The 19,900-nt window shown below is 36.6% G+C and overlaps 1 protein-coding gene across 1 annotated transcript in view; it reads right to left on the reverse strand.

Annotated features, from left to right (window-relative positions):
* The window catches only part of NUDT14 (nudix hydrolase 14), a 60,163-nt gene that overhangs the window by 23,180 nt on the left and 17,083 nt on the right, over nt 1-19,900 (reverse strand). The window contains exon 2 of the mRNA XM_058807126.1: nt 8,824-8,867. Within this exon, the coding sequence (XP_058663109.1) occupies nt 8,824-8,867 (44 nt within the window). The remainder of the gene's footprint in view (nt 1-8,823; nt 8,868-19,900) is intronic.

Below are 19,900 nucleotides of genomic sequence, written 5' to 3' on the forward strand. Positions count from 1 at the left end.
TGATAATCAAAAATCACCTAAACCTGTTTGAGAGCCAACACTCAAAAGCAATCCTTTGGGAGGAGTCAACCCTCAGGAGGGCATGCTTCATCTTATTTCCAAATTATTTTTGATGTCTGTAAGAAAACATTGTATGTAGCTCCTGTGCCACTTCTGTATTCCAATTTCCCATCCATTTCACAGCTGGACACATTCTGAAAACTTCTAATGTGGTGTCTAAAATGCTGTCTTCTTCCTTTTATCAGCACAGCACCCAGGACCTTAAGCCAGAGAAAACAGCCCCTTGATTTTCAGAACAGAGATGTAATAAAGCTGTACCCTTTGATTACTCTCCAGTGCAATTCCTTTAGTTTCCCAGAGCTTTAGCTATAATGCAGATAGTCCTGAGATTAAATGTGTGTGCTTGCACAGTCTTTACTGGTTCATTTAAGTCTTCCTTCAAAGCATTTTGCATCTTTCAAAGGCCAACACCAATCCAATTGGCTGCTTAAAATGCAGCCCATTACAAAAGCAAAGCTATAAGCTCCTGACAAAAACATTCACCCTTTCATACTAATCACAGATAAAGTGGATTTGGCAATAGATAATTAGAGATGTCTAAAAGACTTCTGTATGCTGATGAAATTTGAATGCTTTCTCCAACACAATGTAAATATTTAATACTAAATAAACCCAGAATAAAGTGGTGAGCCACGTATGCTTGAGAAAATAAACTTTTCTTTGGAAAAAATCAAAAGGAAGTTTGGTTTCAGTAAACTAAACTGTAGCAGGAAGTTGTTCATGACACCATAAAGCAGGAAGCATATATTTGTTTAATCATCAGACCAGCATAAAAATGAACTAGGAAGTGGTAACAAACCCATATACATGCACCTTAAAAACACATTTTGTATCTACTTGTAAAGTAGCAATTTGTATTGCCAACCAGAGAATATCATCAGGAAAACTTCTTTAGAATAAACAATTCTTTCAGCAACTTATTTTCATACAACAAAGAAAAATGAGAAAGAAAATTCAACTGCAAAATAAATGAGACATCAAAGCACACTGCTCTCAATAACATTCCTGAAGTGTCATATCTTGGCCAGTATCCCAGGATACCCTTAGAAATGACACATTGCATCTCAATGGGATTCTTTCAACAAAATATTTTAATAAATAAATTCAGGTTTTATGCTAACTTATTAGATTAAATACAGCTTCATGGGAATTATGTGCAACAGATGTCAGAGCCTGATGGGCTTTTGTTCCAATTCCTAATTGTTTGTGAAACTGCCATTTATAAATGCTATCACATAGTAAGACCAATAAATAATCCACCTAAAAAGCTTAAGTATGTCTCTATTCCATCTGAAATGGCAAAAGTCAAAAATTTAAAATATCACCAGGTTACAAGAAGAGCTCACAAAACAAAAAAGTTCAAGTGTTCTGCACTAAGGTAAGGGAAATTAGCAACTTTGTTTATTACCTACCAAAACCCAAACATGACGTGAATAACAAAACCTTTTGCCAGGTACAACTTTACATTCTCAGTACCATCAGTGAGAAACTGATAGTTGTTCACATTTTCCTCAATATTCTAGAATAAGGTTTAAAGAATTCCCTCTTTTCCAAGAGATATTTTCAGCTAAAATTCTAAAATACAGGTACTCCAACTACAGAACATTTCCTAGCTTTCCTAAGATTATTTTTACCCATCCCAATGCAGGCCATGTCTCTAGGCCATGTACCAACACAGAACAGGTTTATTTCAAAATCACCTGAAAGCAAAGGGAAGACTCTTTCTGATTTCAGTGATTGTAAGAGAATGAATACATTAATTTATTTTGCATATTGTTGGAAACACTAGAAAATTAAATCCCTAAACTTGTGAAAAATCCAAGATTCTTCTAATCTGGATACCAGAAACCTGCATTCAGAAATCAATGACTAACCAGTCTAAATTCTCATGTACCCACTTAGTTATAAGAATTTTTGTGGATTCTATTCTTGGAATTAGGCAAATATTCAACTTCCCAATGAAGCAATTTCCTCTATAAAGATTTTATTGCCATTTTACCCTGTTTCAGTGATACAGCAGAGAAGAGATTATACAATATAGGATGCTTCCATATCACATGCTTAAGAAGATGAAATGAGAATCTGAAAATTTATGACTTCATGTTTCTCTCTGATAACTTTACAATATCTCATGTTTCTCTCATTCCTATGCTTTTATTTAAATTGGATCCTAAGGTAACAACATAGTAACTCATTTTAAAAGACAGTAAATACGCCTGCAGAATTCCTGGCACAAAAGCAGAGGATCTGTCAAGTCTTCACTGCAGAAAACCCCAAAAATGAACAACAGAAAACACAGCATTAAGTGCATTTTATTTGCAAATATTGTATGCAGACAAATCATGTAATTACTTGGGTTGAAGGAAACTAATAGGCTACTACATTTTTTCCTTCTAATACCAGGAAAATTATCATTATCCTGATAACATCCTTGATAGACAGATATCAAGCCTAGACCTGAGCATTTTCAATGACAGTGATTACAAAACATGCCTCCTTGCTTATTGGTAAAAACAGTTTCATAGTGCTTAATTTTAAAAATACTTTCCTCGCCATACATAATTTCTCATTCTGTCATTGATTACTGATGAAATTAAATTATTCTGGCCTGTTCTGTAACGTTCCTTTACATTTTATGATAATTGGTAATTTCTCTCCTCAGTTGTGATATCCTTTGCATGAACATGCCCAGCCCTCATTCCCTTCTCTCAGCTATTATTTCCCTAAACTTTTCATCATTTTTGTTTGTTGAACTACTTCCAGTTATTTTAAACAGTGCATTATCTTCCACACTATCTTTGAAGATAATCAAGAAAATTCCACATCACTGACACCCTGGAGGAGACATTACAAAGACAGACAAGGTTTACAGAATAACAGCACATCATTGAAAGTAAAAGGCATATGCCACCCAAGAAAAACATTTTTCTTTTACCTGTAATGATGTTAAAAAGCTGTATTTTAAAGCTACTGTGATAATTCTTGCACAAAGGAAGCATCTGAGTTAAATTTCATGGTGTCTTATAATACACTAGGACATAAACCAGAAAAATACATACAGGATTAAGTTTCCATAAAGCCCAAATGATCTGGCATATGAAATAGGAGAAGGAATTTAATCCACTCCTATAATGTGGTCAGGGCACATGACTTCCACCCTGTCTCCATAGCTGCCTGCTCCAGCCACTGAGCCAGAATAGCCCCCGTGGCTCCTGCAGGCCACTGGCCCAGCTCTGTGACCATCCCTGGCTGCTCCCGTGGCCAGGGCTGGGATGCAGCCACAGCTGCTGGGCTGTGACCCTCAGTGCCCCGGGCAGCACCTCCCGATCTCTGCCCTTGGCCAGGTAATGCACAGCACGCAGCCTCCACGCCTGCACCTCCTCCTGTGGAGTTATGCTCACTCCTAACCTGCCTGGAGAACCTCCTCCTGTTTGCCTGCAGGAGGGAATGAGCTGAGGTGGAGATTGCTTTGGTTTCCTTCACCCCGTAAGGAAAAAGGTTTCCTTCACTCCTGACGGAAAACTACACTTTTCAGTTGTCTTTGTAATAGATAAAGTGTAAAGTCGTTTCTTCCGAGGAAGCAAATTAGATTAGGAATTAATTTGTTTGAAATGTGAAACAAGTTCATCTCTTTACTTGAAAAAACACAAAGGCTGTGGAAGCCCAGGACACCACACCAGGAATATTTCTCTGTCTGCTCTGGGCTGCCCTGACCCCCAGGGGAGCATTGACTTTGACCCTCAGTCATGGAGAAAGTTTCCTAGACTTCAAGATAGACTGGAATCCACAAAAGTGTGAAATAGATTATAGAGAGCAGTGCAGGTGCATCACTTGGTGAGAAATTTAGGTTTTGGGATTTTTAGTATGCTGTGGATGGCAGCAAGATGGAGGGCACGGGGTGTTGTCCTGGGTTTCTTCTACATGCTTCTTCTTCCTTCCTCTTCATTGGTTTGGGTGACATTTTGTAATTGGGCAGAAAAGTCTGCATTGTGGGCTGTTTGGGATCAGTTATTGGGTTAAAAGGGGAAATAATCTAGGTGCCAGCTCTTAATTAGATAGTTAAAGCTTAAAAGACCTTGTAACAAAAGATTGTTGGCCATTTTGTGCCTTCTATTGAAAAGCTGCCCAACTCACAATAATAAGACTGTTGTATGGATAAGAAATAATAAACACTTAAATTCAAACACAAATTACTGTCTCAAGTGCCTTCAATCCAGACCCAGAAAAACTGACGAGTGGTACATCCACAAAAGGCAAATCTTATAAAGCAGGAATATAAGAGTAAACTTTCAGGTTTTTTCATTAAGAATTTTTAAGTCAGGAGCTACTGCTGAGTCACTGTGACATGTTTTTGCAGTTAAAAATGCAGCATGAATGGGGTACAATGCATATGTAGAGTTGCAAGTTTTTTAGTCCAAATGCTTTTTATTCATCACATGATATTTTCAGAGTTCAGAGGAACTCACATAACTATCTTGCACACAATTCAGTCTCCTCAAATTTGTTCTCTTTTAAATGCAGTGAACTTTACAGTGAATTTTTCATACTTTCACATAGAGAGGTAGACATAATTTTGTTTTGTCAACTAGGAAAAGGTACAGTTGTGTCCCTGTTCTCAGGCGTTATTACTCAAAGCACAGAAGGGAGCACATGACTGTGCACTGACCTTCATCTGTTCCCAAATTATGCCTTTTAAAAGCCTTGAATCTGTTTAAGGGGAGCTGTTGAAACCTGAAACGAATGTGGTCTATTGCTTTATAAAGTAGATGAATGTAGAACTTAAGTATTAGATTTCAGGCTCTTACTGTACTATATATAGCAAAATTAGGATGAGGGAGAATATAACTGTAACCTGAGTCTGGTTTTAGAGAATATTTTTTTGTTACAGGTATCGATGGTTACTCTGTAAAGTTTAGTATGTTTCTATTTCTAACAGAAAATCACCACAAATTTGCAGAAGGCAAATGTTCTCCTGATAAAGATTTTAATTTTTAAAAGCCGAGTCCTTAAAAAAATTACCAGCCCACAAATCACACCCCCACAAATTGCTAACCAGTTCTGACAGACCCAAGCCTAAAAACAATCTTGAAATAAACCTTGTGAAATAAACCAATGAAAATAAATTTTCATTGCTTGCACTCTGCCTGATTTTCATTAGGATATGTTTAATAATGACCAAACACATCACTTTGAGTATTAAAGTGAAAATTACACTTAATTAGAAAAGTAAGCAGTGCATAACTGCAGAAAGCATCTTGTGCTGTGTGCCTGACACAACAGGCCAAAATTATTTAACTCTTAGGAGCAACACCTCAATAAACTTGTTCAATAATTACAGTGGAGAAGAGGTAATCAAGGATTTTTACTTCATTCATTTTGAGTAAACTTCATCGTTGTTTCTAATGACATTGTAAAACCTTCCAATGAGCTCTGACAATGTTCATCTGTGTGTTTCAAATAAATATTAACTTAAATCTAATTCCACAGGACAAGAACAATAGTAAGCTCATTATTTTCCAATAGAAAAATGGCTTATGAATTGACAGATTCCTTGACAAGTTTTCAAATTTTTGACACTTTTCAGATGGGAATTGTAACACTCATTAAACATTTAATATGCTTGTAAAATCATAGACACCTTCAGGATATAAGTGACTTCTGGAAATCATCTGATCCAATCTCCTGTTAAAAGTAACTCCAAGTTGGGCCTGATTTCTCAGAGCTTTGTCCAGTAAAGGTTTGGATTTCTCTAAGGATGGAGACTCTGGGCAAAGCATTCCAGGACCAAACTACTGTCCATAGGTATTGTCCTTGTGTTGTGGATCTTCCTCCTATTAGAATTTAAACCTAAATATGGTAAGAAATGCTGCTTCTCTTGTCTATGCTGATACACAGTTGACTTCTGACAGCACAGGTTCTGAAGGTTTGCCTTAACACAGTTTATTGTGTGACCAGTAATAAATTGCACATAACTATTTTTGTCTTTCAATGGCAGGGAGGGATTGGGAATGAGCAATTATTTGTTCAACATGAATTACAGCAGTGACATCAGGATGGATGTCTAGTTCTGAATGATCTTGATCTTAAGACAGCTCATGAACCACATACTGTAGACTCATGCCCAAGATGTGCAATAACTAAAGGAAAGAAAAGAAACAAAGGGAAGAAAAGGAAAAGTAATACCAATTCTGCTATTTTACCTTGTGCTAGAGTTACACCACCAGACTACATATGGTTAAATGATCTTGCCCTACTGCAACATATAGTGAGATTTTAAAAGATGACTCACATCTAAGGCAAATGAAGTGACTACTGCAGCCCTTGTGCTTTTGTCTTTGTACAATTTAATCAGCTGCTCATCTGAACAGTTGGAAAGGATTCATTTATACAACAATAACTTCATCTCTCTTGGTAAATATTTTCCTGTATCTTCTGATACAAATCTATTAAATATTGGCTTACATTGACCTAATTGGAAATGAGACAGAACACTGGGGTCCCAAAGGAGCACACAAGCTCTCATTTCACTACCATGCAGCAGGGAAGTCAGTCTTAAGCATGTTTAACTTGTGCTGCTGAAAGAGGATGAGAAATAAAGACATGGGTTAGGCACAATATCTGGTTTTACAGGATTACACAGTTGTTTTTTTAATTCATCATCACTAAATTTGTAATACATATAAATTCTATGTAAATATATAATATATACATGTGTTCTTTACAGATCTTTACAGAACATGCTCAGTTCAGGTAAACAGCCTTATTGCAGACACTTGGAGCATTTCATTGTAAGTTATGAATACTTATGAAAAGATATTATGGAAAAGGGATCTTAATTCTGGAAAACATGTACAATCTTCTTCAAGCAGACATACACACCAGGAAATCCTGACCAACAGAACTGTGTCCCAGAAACCTCTCCTCTTCTTCAATATTTATCTTTCATTGACAGTAATGAGCCTGTAAGAGCTCTCTCAGCATGAATTTCTTTATAATCTTCAGGAACTGGTTAGCATGACTTTTCCACATAATAAGCATCACAGCTATTAAAATACATCAAAATGTAGAGCTTTAAAGTATTATAAGGGATTTTGAATCTGACTAATGTATTGGGTAATAACTGCCTTCCTATTCACAAAAACAAATTTATGTAAACCCATGGATTTCCTATGCAGGAAGTTCACATTACTACCTTTGGTGTCAGAAGCTGCCATGAATTTCCTTGTGAAAGAGTGTTAGACATTCTGCAGTTCCACAGTAGTCACTAATAAGTTGGGGTGGCAGCTGTTGTGCATCTGAAGCTAACAAATGTTATGTGACCAGAGATGACTGGCATGACATGTGGCTGTAGCCTTTTTATAAAGTTATGTTCTCAACTATTTTAAAAATGTCCACAAAAATCCTTCAGAAATACTGTTCCCAAGAAGTTCATGGAAAACTGATCCTTTAATACTTACCCCACTCAGTGAGTTGCATATATTCACACATTATCACACAGTGATAAACCAAAGTTTAAACAAAAATAGTCATATAAATTCATCTGGAAGTCATGTTCTCAGCACTGTGACTTGAGGCTGGATTCACTTGATTTGAATGGGAATATATTAAATTTCCAGCAATCAATTATCATTTCAGCCTTTGTATCTGCCATCATAAATTCAGGCACATGCCCATATGGACAGACAAAGTGCAAAGACAGAACTGTCTTCCAGGCAAATTCCAAAAGCAAGTGTGAAGTTCAGTATTGAAATATCACTCCCTTTTCTGTCCTCATTCTCAAGCACTACAGGCATTTTTAATCCAACTAATACTTTCCCAATTCTCCTGAAAATTTTACCTTCATAATCTTTATATAGATAAAAACTGCTGCTAGAATTTTATATCCCTCCCAGGCACCCACATGCATATAAAGACTCACATCACAAAAAGAATAATGTAAGGACTTAGAGGGTTTCAACAGAGAAGAATTTCCCAAAATGCAACGGATTTTAGTAATTTAATGCACACAAAAAACACATCTCCTGATGTTGCTCTGGTTATGTCACAATTTATTTTAGTGTTTTGCTACATTTTTTACATTTAATAGATTTAGAAAAGCTTTTTCTTGGAAAAATTTGTTACCCTTGCTTTTTATTTTTATCTTCTAATGCCTGAATTTTCAGCAAACAGATTAAATATTAATACTTTTTGAAAGACATATATAAATATTTTAGTTTTTAATAACACTGAGACTTGGTCTGTTTTATATACACCTTATTTGTTATAATGTTGTATGAACTGATCTTTGAAGTCAGAAGTTAATTGCTTTTCTTCTCTGATCACAGAAATACATTTGGGAAGACAGAATAAACTCTTTCCTTCAGGTAATAAATTCTCACTCAAAAAAGAGAATTTCATACAATCCCAACTTTCAGTTCCATCTTCTATGTAATCATTAAAATGTACAATAATGTGTTAATAATGTAATGTGTAAATAATGTGCACAATAATGTGTTAATGCACAATTATGTGTTAAAACTCTAATACTGGAACAGTCAAGAAAAGACAAAACTTACTAAAAACATAATAAATCACAAGGAGATTTTAAAATTTCTGCTAATTCTATCTTAAACAGTAGAAAACCACATGTAAGTATTACACAAGAAGTGAGAATTGAAGAGGAAATTGGAGGAAAGAAAACATCAACAACACTTGACCAGTTAAAGAGAACACAGTATGAAATACAACAGAAGATAATGGGAAATAATGTGATGCCATTGTTACCTGTCATGTGTCCTCATAAAATCCCAGAACTTCTTTGTGCCATTCTGGGGGAAAAAAAAAAATAAAAATCAATCAAATTAACTCCAACTGAAAAATTACTATAATGAAATTTAACAAAACTTGAGAGGCATTTCTTTGAAAACTTAGTATAGTTAGCTTTATTTATGAGGCCAGTATTCTGGATTTTGACAGCTGGTATTACAGACACTGGAGCTGTCTTAGGACAGTTCAAAATCTTAGACCCACAATAATATGATGACAGCTAGCAGACATTTATTGCAGCCTTCAGGCCCAGTTTTGGCCACAGTATCAACTTCAGCTGCCCAATCTAACTATTCACAGTGCCAGGAAGCCATAAACAGCTCTGTTTTAACCAGTAAAATAACCCACAAGTATGTTCTTCCATGTCCAGAAATGCTCCTACCTGGAGAACAGCTCAGCCCTTAGCTCCTAACTATACCCATGTGGGACCCAGGAACAAGGCACCTTCCCTCTAAGCCCTTACAAGGACCAAAATAGGAGTTTTATCCACACCTAGCATGAAGGGGTCACACTCCACTCTGCACAGCAGCTGTTCCTCTGCACTGCTGGTGGTGCTCAGGGCTTGGATTCACAGCGCTCACTCAAGAACTGGGAGACGTAAAATGGCTGATTTTCTCAAAATGGGCCAATTCCTGTCCTCTGCCAGCTCAAAAAGAACAATATCCACTAGCTGACAGTGATCTCTGAAAACAAGTGTCCTTTCACAATTATAATGAACACATATACCTTGCTTACATTTATATTATACCTTCTATAGTTACCTATAGCAATTCATACACATCAGTGAATGGAGATGCATATAATTCTTTATTCTGTTTACTGGAAGCGTGATGGTTTTCAGTTCAAATACAACTCAAGAGATTTCACTCCCAGGTCAGTTTTAAGTCTGTGTTAGGAATCAGTATGAAACCAGAGGAAATTCTTGTGGTTGATACCTTTTTCTTATAAGCAACACAAAAATGAGACCTGCTGAAGACCTACACACCTAAAATATGCTTAATGTGAAAAGCAGCACTTGACTTCTATTATAAAGTATGGTTAAATGGATGATCAAACCCTGAGCAACTGGTTAATGATTTAAAGCAGGTAAATGTGAGCAATGAGAGAAGAATCGAGTTCAGTTGGTGGGTAAAGGTGCCAACCAATATAGACAGGCCCTTCAGCTCTATTACAGATGTCATGGCTACCAAGTACACAACAGCTGGTGGGGATTAGATAACAAGCACTCTGGTTCAGAGATTAAGCCCCTGAGCTTTATGAGTTTACCAAGCTTTTTGGAAGAGGGACTGCTTGCTTGCTAGCTGGGTTTTCCTTCATTCCCACAACTCTAATTATAAACAGTTGTTCACCTCAAGAGAAACTCTAATCCGTGCTTCCACTGGTGTGTGCACATACCTTCTGTTAGCACTGACAGGAATCCAACGTGTGCAGCACAGGAGAAGCCCTGTCATTGCTCAAATGCAATGTAATGTTGAAAGGAAAATAAAGACAGCAGATTCTTAGTGTGAACTGAAATATTAAAGGCATTGCTTCCAAATCTGAGTGTATATCCAGCTCATTCCACCTGCTGAGAGACAGAGGAACATATTTGATAGGACTATGATACAATACACAGCTGCAACATGGGCTGTGTTGTATGGCAAGATAATTTAAGGTATTAAATGTGCAAGGTCAGCTCAATCTTTCTGTAAGTTTATTTCTACCTGTAAGCAAGGTATTTGTGGGATTTGTTAGCAGATTGCTGAGCAATTTTCCATTTAACACAAAAGAACTGGAAAACTTTGTACCACAGGTAACGTCTTCTGCATGTAACTCCATATTGTTTCTCTAATCTCAACCTTCCCCTGCCCCAAATCCTAAATTGGTGCTACCATCATCCATTCTCCCTTTGTAGTGTTCACTTTGGAGAAATATGGGTGTCCAGGTGCTGGAGATGCCAAAAAAAAAGCCTGAATCAACTCTCTCCCTGCATTAATTTAGGCTATTAGTCCTGTGATACTGCATTCTAAACATACAACCACACCAACAATCTTCCTAGCTCTTTCCTCTTGCAAATTATAGAACCTGATCGCTTTGGAGCACTTATGAGAGGGTTTCAAATAGCTGAGGAAAATTACACCCCGGAGAATCATCCTCATACAGATGGGATCCATCAGAACTGAATGACCTCTTCCCAAGGATGAGCTCTATTACCATTAACACAGCCTACCTCACAGACATGCACATAATTTTTAGCAGAAAGTCAAAGAAGAAACTTTGATAAACTTTAATAAAAAGAAATTAATCAGAAAATAAAATCTGTATTTTCTATTTTCTAGGTCCAGGTAAAGCACTTTCTCCAGAACATGATTTGATTATTCTAAGACCCAAATTCAAAACCAGCCACAGACTAAATTATTTTGAGTCAAGACATTGGTTAATATCATATACTCCGACTGGACAATGCTTACTAAGCTATTTTCTGCTTATATTTGAATTAATTTTTTTTTCATATGATCAAGTTGCACCTGTCCAAATAAATAAATCAATAAACAAATGAAACATTCCAACATCTCTTTGTTTACAGTGGCAGAAACTCAAATGAGCCCCATTCATGCCCCATTGTCGAAGTCAAATGTAATTTGAACCCAACTGAATGGAGTTGAGTTTCTATTGTACCCAATGCATGGTTCTTTCCTAACAGACTGCTAGGAAGGTTGCTAATTATTAATAGCTTGTAAACAGTTACCAGTGGTTCTTATGCTGCTTTACATACTTTACAGAACATTAATTCCAGCCAGATTCTAACCAACTATATCAACCTGCATGTAGTATCTCTATCTTGTCTTTGAGACAAAAGTATTGCTTGCTGAAATGATGAAGATTCATGCTTTTAAAAGCCAAGTGGCTATGATTACCTCTTAAACTGTTCAGCTCTATATATCCTGGTCTTTGACAAAGCTCTGCTATCACCACAGTTACAGATAGCTGCAATATTAAAGGTATCAGTGGTCAACATCATTCCTGAAAAAGAGAAGTATCTTTGTGAAACACAAAGGCTCTCTCAAACCCTTAACATTTTTCTTTTTAATAAGCATATGTAATTGCATTATTACAAGTAGTTCATTCTCCAATGTCCAATAAGGAACAATCACAGCATCTCTCAATGCAGTGAGAACTGAGTATAATTGATTGCTGGGAGATCTAAGCATTGATGACAGGAAAGAGAAAGAATTATTTTATGACATTTGAGAAATATTTTAAAAATTATGCTTCAAACAGGAAATGTGTCCTGTGATGTTTATAAAGATTAATATGTCAGAATTATTTTACATTAGTTTTAATCTCTTCAGAATAGCAGTTCTGATACTGCAGCAACCTTGTGTAACACATAATCGATTTGGTAAATCTTTAATCACAAAGTAATCACACTCTAGTTCTGTGCTCAGTGATCAGGTTCTGTGATGTTGCAACACTCAACTAGTGCATATAGTACGTGTAAATTAATAAAGCTGTATTCTAGGAGAGGCAGCATGTGAGACAACCTCGTTTCACATTACACAGAAGACAGATCACTTACATAAGTACTAATTGCATAAGAAAGCCATACCAGGTCAGACGAGATGTCCATCTTGCCTGGCAACCTGTCTCTAAAATTTAAGAACAGAGAAAGCACACAGCAATGCTTCCCCAGCACACTCTTCATGTCTGGCAAAAGGCACCAGAGGGTGGCAAAAGACAGTGCCTTAAAAAGGCACCCAAATTAAACACACTCCTTCAACTCTAAAAAGAGAGCACAAGTAGCCATTTCAGTACTACCTGAATGTGCAAAGTGTGTCACAAGACCATATTGTCTGTAAGACTGACTTGGTAATGGCATTGGTAACTAAATCAGAATTAACAACAGCTAGCTCCCAGCTTGGCAGTCTGCACAAGGAGACTCACTGCCTTCTGCTTCAGGTGATTGCAGGACAACCAGGCACTGCCAAGTGCTCTCTGCTAGACAAGTGCTGACAGTGGCTGCAAGTTCAGCAGATGTGACTCCTACCTGTGCAGAGCTGTTTATATCACCCATACTCGATCTTCACATTGTCCTGATACCATCCTTGAAATAATTTTCTTCAGACTCTTCCTGCACCACCTCAGTGCCGTAATTACAAGGAGGAGTCTCTTCACACTATCTGTAATGGATAAGTTGGACTTGTCTGCAGCCTATCAAAATACCATTCTTTTTATCACATGCCCTCTAGCTAAAATGCCTTAAGAATCACTGTGCCAGGGATACTGCTGTCCTTTGCTTTTGTCCACCACCTGAGGCAACAAAATATCTGTACAGCAAGGTCAAATCACTGCCAGAATGCCTAAAGGATAACTCTTGCTTGCTAGAGGAACTTGTCTAAGACTCAGCCCAGGCAGGCCAACAAAGAAGAGAAAAAGAACTTGCCGTGCTAATGATGTAGAAAGAAACATTCACTGGCACTGACTGTAGGGTGACACTGGGTATGCTCCACATGTGACAGACCCTGGACATGCTCTGACACAAGTCACTGGAAGTTTTTAGTCTTCACTTAGGGTAGCTTCAATGCCTTCCTCCTTTTTTTCCCTGAGGGCAGTGCCCATGCACAGTCTGCCATCTGAGAAGAACCAGCTCTTGAAGCAGCTCTTACATGAGGTAAGGTGTCTGCACAGGTACCAATACTCATCACTGTTAGACTGATCTGATACCATCCTGGGCTTTTAAAATACCCCCAACCCAAACAAACCAATCCCCTCAGTCTAGCTGTGGTGTACAGCCCTCCAGACACTCACAATTTCTCTGCAGATGCAGCTTTTTCAAATGGAAGGAATAAGTACTCGAACGCAATTTTATAGAGAGAGGTATAAGGCTCTTCCTCAAGGATCATTCCAAGAATCTTCCCAAAGAATGAGATCCTTTTCATAAGTAATTTAATTGAATTACAGCTGTGGTACTCCAGTTATAAGATGCTACTGAGTTTCAGGGTGAGGAAGAGAAAGGACGGAGATGCTGTAATCCATGGCACACAGATTATGGTAACCTTGGTACAGTGCCACACCAAGGCCTGACACAGCAAAACTCTGTAAAACCATGAATTACACAGAGATGGTGAAAAAATATTCACTATTTCTCATAATATAGAAGCACTATGTGATAGCTGCCTCCCTGGGAAAAAGGCTGAGGTTTTTCTGGGCACTGATCTCTGATCTGTCTCATCTCAATGAACCAGTGCTCAAGTTCTGCAGCTGCACAGAGAGGTTTGCCTTGCTTATGTATAAAAGAATTAACTGACAGCTTCTGAAAGAGCTGCAGACAAACTGCATTACATGTATGTTTTAAACATGTGCAATTAAAGCCTTATTCTTCTTAGATTTTGTTAGAAGTTTAATTCTGAAGAGTAAGCCAAAAACATGTTGGTGTAACAAGTGAAAGAACACTCACAAAACTGCTCTAATGCTTCCTTTAACTTTGTGTAATAATTTTCTCACAACATCACACAAGGATGTATAAAATAAATCCTCCATACACAGGTTTACAGTAACAGATTCCTCTAGTTACTCTGTTGGGAGTTTTATTCAACAAAACTGTGATTGTCACTTATTTAATGACTCCTTGAAATGAGCTCTGGACAGACAACATAGAAGTGAAGGAGAAATAATCTTTACCCAAAACTGACTTAAAGCTTCTCCTATATTATTTGCCTTATACAAGTATCTAAAAATTTAAAAAGTGACCAAATTAAAGGCACTGCCTTATGCCATTTCCCACGTTTATCCACTTCTGCTTCGGCAGAGAAAGTCTAAGTGGCCAAGAACTGTAAAGTTACACCAAAACCACCTCAGTAAAAAGGTTTTGAACCTTGTATTACATATTTTTGAAGAGAAAAGTAACAGGCCATGCAGGCAGATCACTTAAAATGCATGTGTCCAAAATATGTCCAAAATACGAAATAAGCAAATTAACATCACATATACCACTAAAAGAAAAAGAAAAGAAATCTGTCTATGACAATGATTAACTTCTTTCTGTTTACATTACAGGAGAGACAACATGAGGCTTGGTGCCCCATTGTGAAAGGCACTAAACACATATAGTGGGAACAGTTCCTGTTCAATGATCTTACAATTCAGTTAGAGCCCAGACAAAAGTTGATGTAAACAAACAGAGGCAGTTAAGACAAATACATTCTGATTTAGATAAGCTACAGGCACTAGTTATGAGGGTTAAAATGACAAACAAGTCGTGATCCCCCAGTCTTTACCATTTGGATTTGGTTTAAAGCAGTCACCCAAGAAGTAAATGTTCCGTATTTGTGAAAAAAAAATCCCACTGGAAAAGTTGAAACAATTATAAAATAAAAATAACTCTGTCCTCATTGCTCCATCTCCTCTGTTTCCACTCCTAAGACACAAAAGCAGTTCATGTCCTTAATACAAAGGGATAATGAGCATTCTTCATGTAATAAAATAATTCTACTATGGGTGCTGAAAAACAGATAAGAGAATTAATTGGCAAATAATGGTCTTAAACCAGAATCAGCAAAGTCAAGCAAAAGTGAGGTCCCTGTTTAATGATTTACATGGACCAAAGCAGTAAAACTCCCCAGAGTAATAATCAATTTTTTGCTTTTTTTCTGCTCTCAAGAAAAATTTTTTAATCGTTTGAGGGTTATGCTTTTCTTTCAAAAAGTATAAAACTTGTTTTTTCATTGCACTTATTTTCACATTAAACCAATCTTCTAGAAATGTGTTCACAAAGTTTAGTACCGATGGGCAAAGCAATGCCTCTATCTGGAAATTCACCATGCATTCTCCTGTGGAGGTGTCAACTTGTTGCCCAAACCTTCATAGCAAGAGAACACTGAACTTCTCATTTTATTAGATGGGTTTTTGTGAGGTTATTCCAAATGAGCAGTCAAGAAACTGACTCAAGAAGACAAAAATCTGCACCAACACAGCCAGCACCTGCTCCCTCCTGCCACCTTTATTTCCTTAAGTGTCTCAGCTTAATGCTTTTCAGCCATATTCACCTTTTTATGACCAATAAAAGCTGTCAAGAGATAAATTTGCAATAAAGGCAACTCAGAAATTCAGAACTTTTTGGTTTATAAAAGATATGGTTCTACAACAGGAAAGATGTGTGTAAGCTGCTGCTTCTCAAGTCCCAGACCCTGGGTTTAACAGAGTGGATTTCCCCTATGGTAAAGCCATAAAAGTTCTGTCCTCACCCCTCTGCAAATGAACCTTTCCCTTCCTTCCTCCTCTCACTGCTGAAGAAGTGCTGTTACCAGTTGAGGCTTCCTTGTTATGTTTCTTTTTCCAGCCTAATGGAACCTGATGTCACATCTACAGTGGTTTTCAGTGGCAACATATGAACACTGATAACCTAATGTAAACAATTTCTTGTCACCTCAATTATTAATGCTGGAACTCTCTGTTCTATAGAATCAATACAAAATGTTTTCAGTGCCCACAATGATGTGCCTGAAGAAACTGCACTTCCAGGACAAACTTAGGACTTTACTCTTTTCGCTTCATTATCAGAGACAATTAGTCACCAAATTACCTTGCACTGTCTGAACATTTTTCATAGTATTTTCAGGATATACCAAAATTATGTGATTAAAAAATCACTCTCAAAATACAAAGTTTGGAATTTTTTAAAAGAAATAAAGCATCGGTAGTCACCACAATGCTGTGAAACCTGTATGAAGAAGAAAAATAAAACTGAGATAGCTAAAGCAAGTTTGGACTCCTCAAGATTTTAAAATGACAACAGAATACCTATTCAATAACTAGTCAATAAAATTTAAAAGCTTTATTGCTTCCTGTTGAATATTTTTATTGGATTAATGAGTCAGTGGGGTGGATATTTTTCTATATAGAAGCTGAAGAACTACCATGCTGTATCTATAAATCTTCATCCATGAAAAAAAGCTGCAAATGAACAGTCAAAAATTCAATGACATTTAATATTCAACTTTTTCATCTAAAAGATAAATCCTGTCTTGAAAAGACTACTTTGCATCTGAAATTTGTTTGAAATAATGACTTATCATAATTTTTTTGTCTACTTGAAAGGTTTGATTTGTAGCAAGCAGGGAGAATGCTGTCTTCTTTTTATATAATTACAGACTTCATAGAAAGTTCTGCATTATCTTTCAAAATGAAAAGAAGCACTTTCAGCTTGCATAAAACCATGAACTCAGTTACAAAAATATTAAAATATTTTATAGTATTATTTATAATAATACAAAAATATTAAATTTGTATTATTATTTATAATAATAGAAAAATATTAAAATCAATAAAATAATTTCAATTTGCATTAGTTGAGTGACCATTTTTTTTTTCTTTAGAATGTACACAGCAGTATTAGGGAACTGTCATGCTGGGCTGTCTTATAACATAACTACTAATTCAAATGTGATGTTGAAGTCACGCTGTCCTGGGGTGCAGTCCCAAAATAATGTAAGTCAGACAAAAAGCAAGCAGCCCCTTTTCCTACCCCCACCTGCACATCTTTACTCTACCCTCACCTCACCACTGATATTTGTGTGGGCTGGCTCTGGGAACTCACCTAATAAAAAAAAAAAAAATTGCTCTAGAAAAAAAAAAAAACTGATTAAAAATTATTTAGTAGAATGAAAGTGAAAAACAAAAAATTTGTCAACATGAATGCAATGCAGTCATACAGATTTCAAGTCTTCAGCAGTGACTATTAAATAGAACAGCCTTGATCCTCTCACAACTACTGCAGGAGGACAGAGATGTGTGAGATAGGGAGTGTTCTGCAGAGAGACCCAGGCACACAAAAAAGCCCAAATTACCATTTCAGTCCACACCCACTAATCCACTCCATCAGACTGCACACGCTGGAGTAAATGAAGCCTCATCTTCAAAAGCAATTTGCAGAATTACTTGCTGATGTTGAAAAACTACTTCAAAAGAGTTTAAGTGTTATGGAATTTTACTGGGTTTTTTAAACAAGCCACTGTTTAAGCTCAAGAGGAAGGGGGGGAGTGTTTGCTTTTTAAACAAAGCTTGTAATATTTCATTACTAAACTATCCAGAGTGTTTATTTTAAAAACATCATGATTACAAATAATGGCATTTTTCAGTTTTTAACTTCCCTATTCAAGTATTTCAGTTGGAAATTACTCAGTTTAGTGCCCTTGTAGAGTATGCACCCAAAATTACACAAACTCATGACATTTTAACAGAATTAAAAGTGAAAATTCTACCTGAAGCTAAATACTAGTGCTGCTAATTGTCCTTAACTGACAATAGGAACAGTTTCAGAAGCAAGACTGAGCTAGTGAAGTCCATGCAGACAAACACCCTTCACACTACAGGACATCATGCCAGATGCCCAGCAGTTCTGGGCAGGGCAGGACAAAGTTGTGGGGTCTCACTCAGCTCATTTTAAGGCTTGAACAAGAGACTGGAGTGCTCAGCACTGTGTGACAGGCAACCCTTTGATGCATGGGCTTCTTATCTGAAATTAGCTGGAAGACATAAAGGTACTTCTTGAAGAAACCTTAACATCCACCAGTGGAGACCACACCAGGGATACCTCAAGGGACATAAAACCTAAGGTCAGAGACCGTAGTTTTTACAACCCATATCAATTTTCTCTTCAAAGAGAAGGTTATTCTGGTAGGAGTGTGTAATGAAACTGCAAACAGATGGTTATAGCAATAGAGTTTACTGTTCAAAGGTGCAATTTTTTCACACTTTGGGAGGTAAAGTAAACAATGGAGAATGCATTAATTTATTCAACTGTTAATGCAACACTGGGCCAAGCCACTTTGTTCATTTTATGTACATCAACTGCCAGAACAATTACAAGTAAGATACCTGATGTGTAAGTAAACTTTCTCCTATAATCTTCTGGAAGTTTACTTTTCAGGTCACAGTTTGTTTTTTTGTGTGTACTTTTCAACAATGGAGTTGTTGCAGTTTACCTTGGCATTCAGCTATCATTAATATCACTTACCTTTGAATGAAATTTATAAAACATGAGAATTAAGCATATATAAGTACATTAAATACAATCAAATCTCCTTTCTCACCTTGTTTTTCTGTTTTTAATATACATCATTATCAGGAACAATTGCATGTACAGATCAAACACACTTTATTCCAAGGCAAATCCACAGCAGTGCATTGAAATCTATACTACAAAGAATAAGGACATTAAGAAACACAATATGCACAAAGGTCAAATTTATGACTTTTCTCACATCATTTTACTGCCAAGTCAGCATATAATTTAAGGTTATAAGTTGAGATACAGATGGGGATTTCCTAGTATTAAGTTAAATCCAATTCTGTACAAAGGAACCAACTGCTAACTTCAGATTCCTCTCTCATTGTATACAACTGATAAAATTTAAAGTGAATATTCAACTGTTCTTTTGAATTAATTCCTTTTATATTATTGAATTTTGCTGCATGTATTTCTCCATTTTCACAACTGTGTTTTCCCTTTGAAGTTTGTAGCACACTTTCTTATTTTGCAGGGATAAAAGGAACATACGCCTTCCATATTTCCAAAATTACTCACACTATTTTTTCTAGAACACTATAGGAAAACATAAAACTTTTAACTTTGACAGGATGTAGATAAGAAAAATACTCCTAATAACAAAACAAGTTTTAACAGAGATAATGTAATTTGGAAACTGCATTCAGCTGATGTGACAGCAAAATTCTTTACTGTAAATAAGTGCTGTACTTTCAAACAGATGTATTACACATCTCACACTTGTACCCATACTTGCTGAAAACCTCCCCACCAAAGGCCTTTTCTCTAATCTTTTACCAATATTTTTTCTGATATTGTTTAAGAAAAAATCTCACACAATTTGCAATAACTACAATAGGAGGCTGAGAAACCAAGGGGGCAGGATGCACATTTGCTGGCTCCAGCTCAGAGAATAAACGCCAGGGAAATACCTCAGCCAAAAGCTGCTGAGACCTCCTGGGTGTTCTGTGCCTCAGTACTTTTTCTGGAGTTTTCCTTATTTGTATAAAT

This window comes from Ammospiza caudacuta, chromosome 6 (assembly GCF_027887145.1).
Source record: "Ammospiza caudacuta isolate bAmmCau1 chromosome 6, bAmmCau1.pri, whole genome shotgun sequence".
NCBI classification, from domain to species: domain Eukaryota; kingdom Metazoa; phylum Chordata; class Aves; order Passeriformes; family Passerellidae; genus Ammospiza; species Ammospiza caudacuta.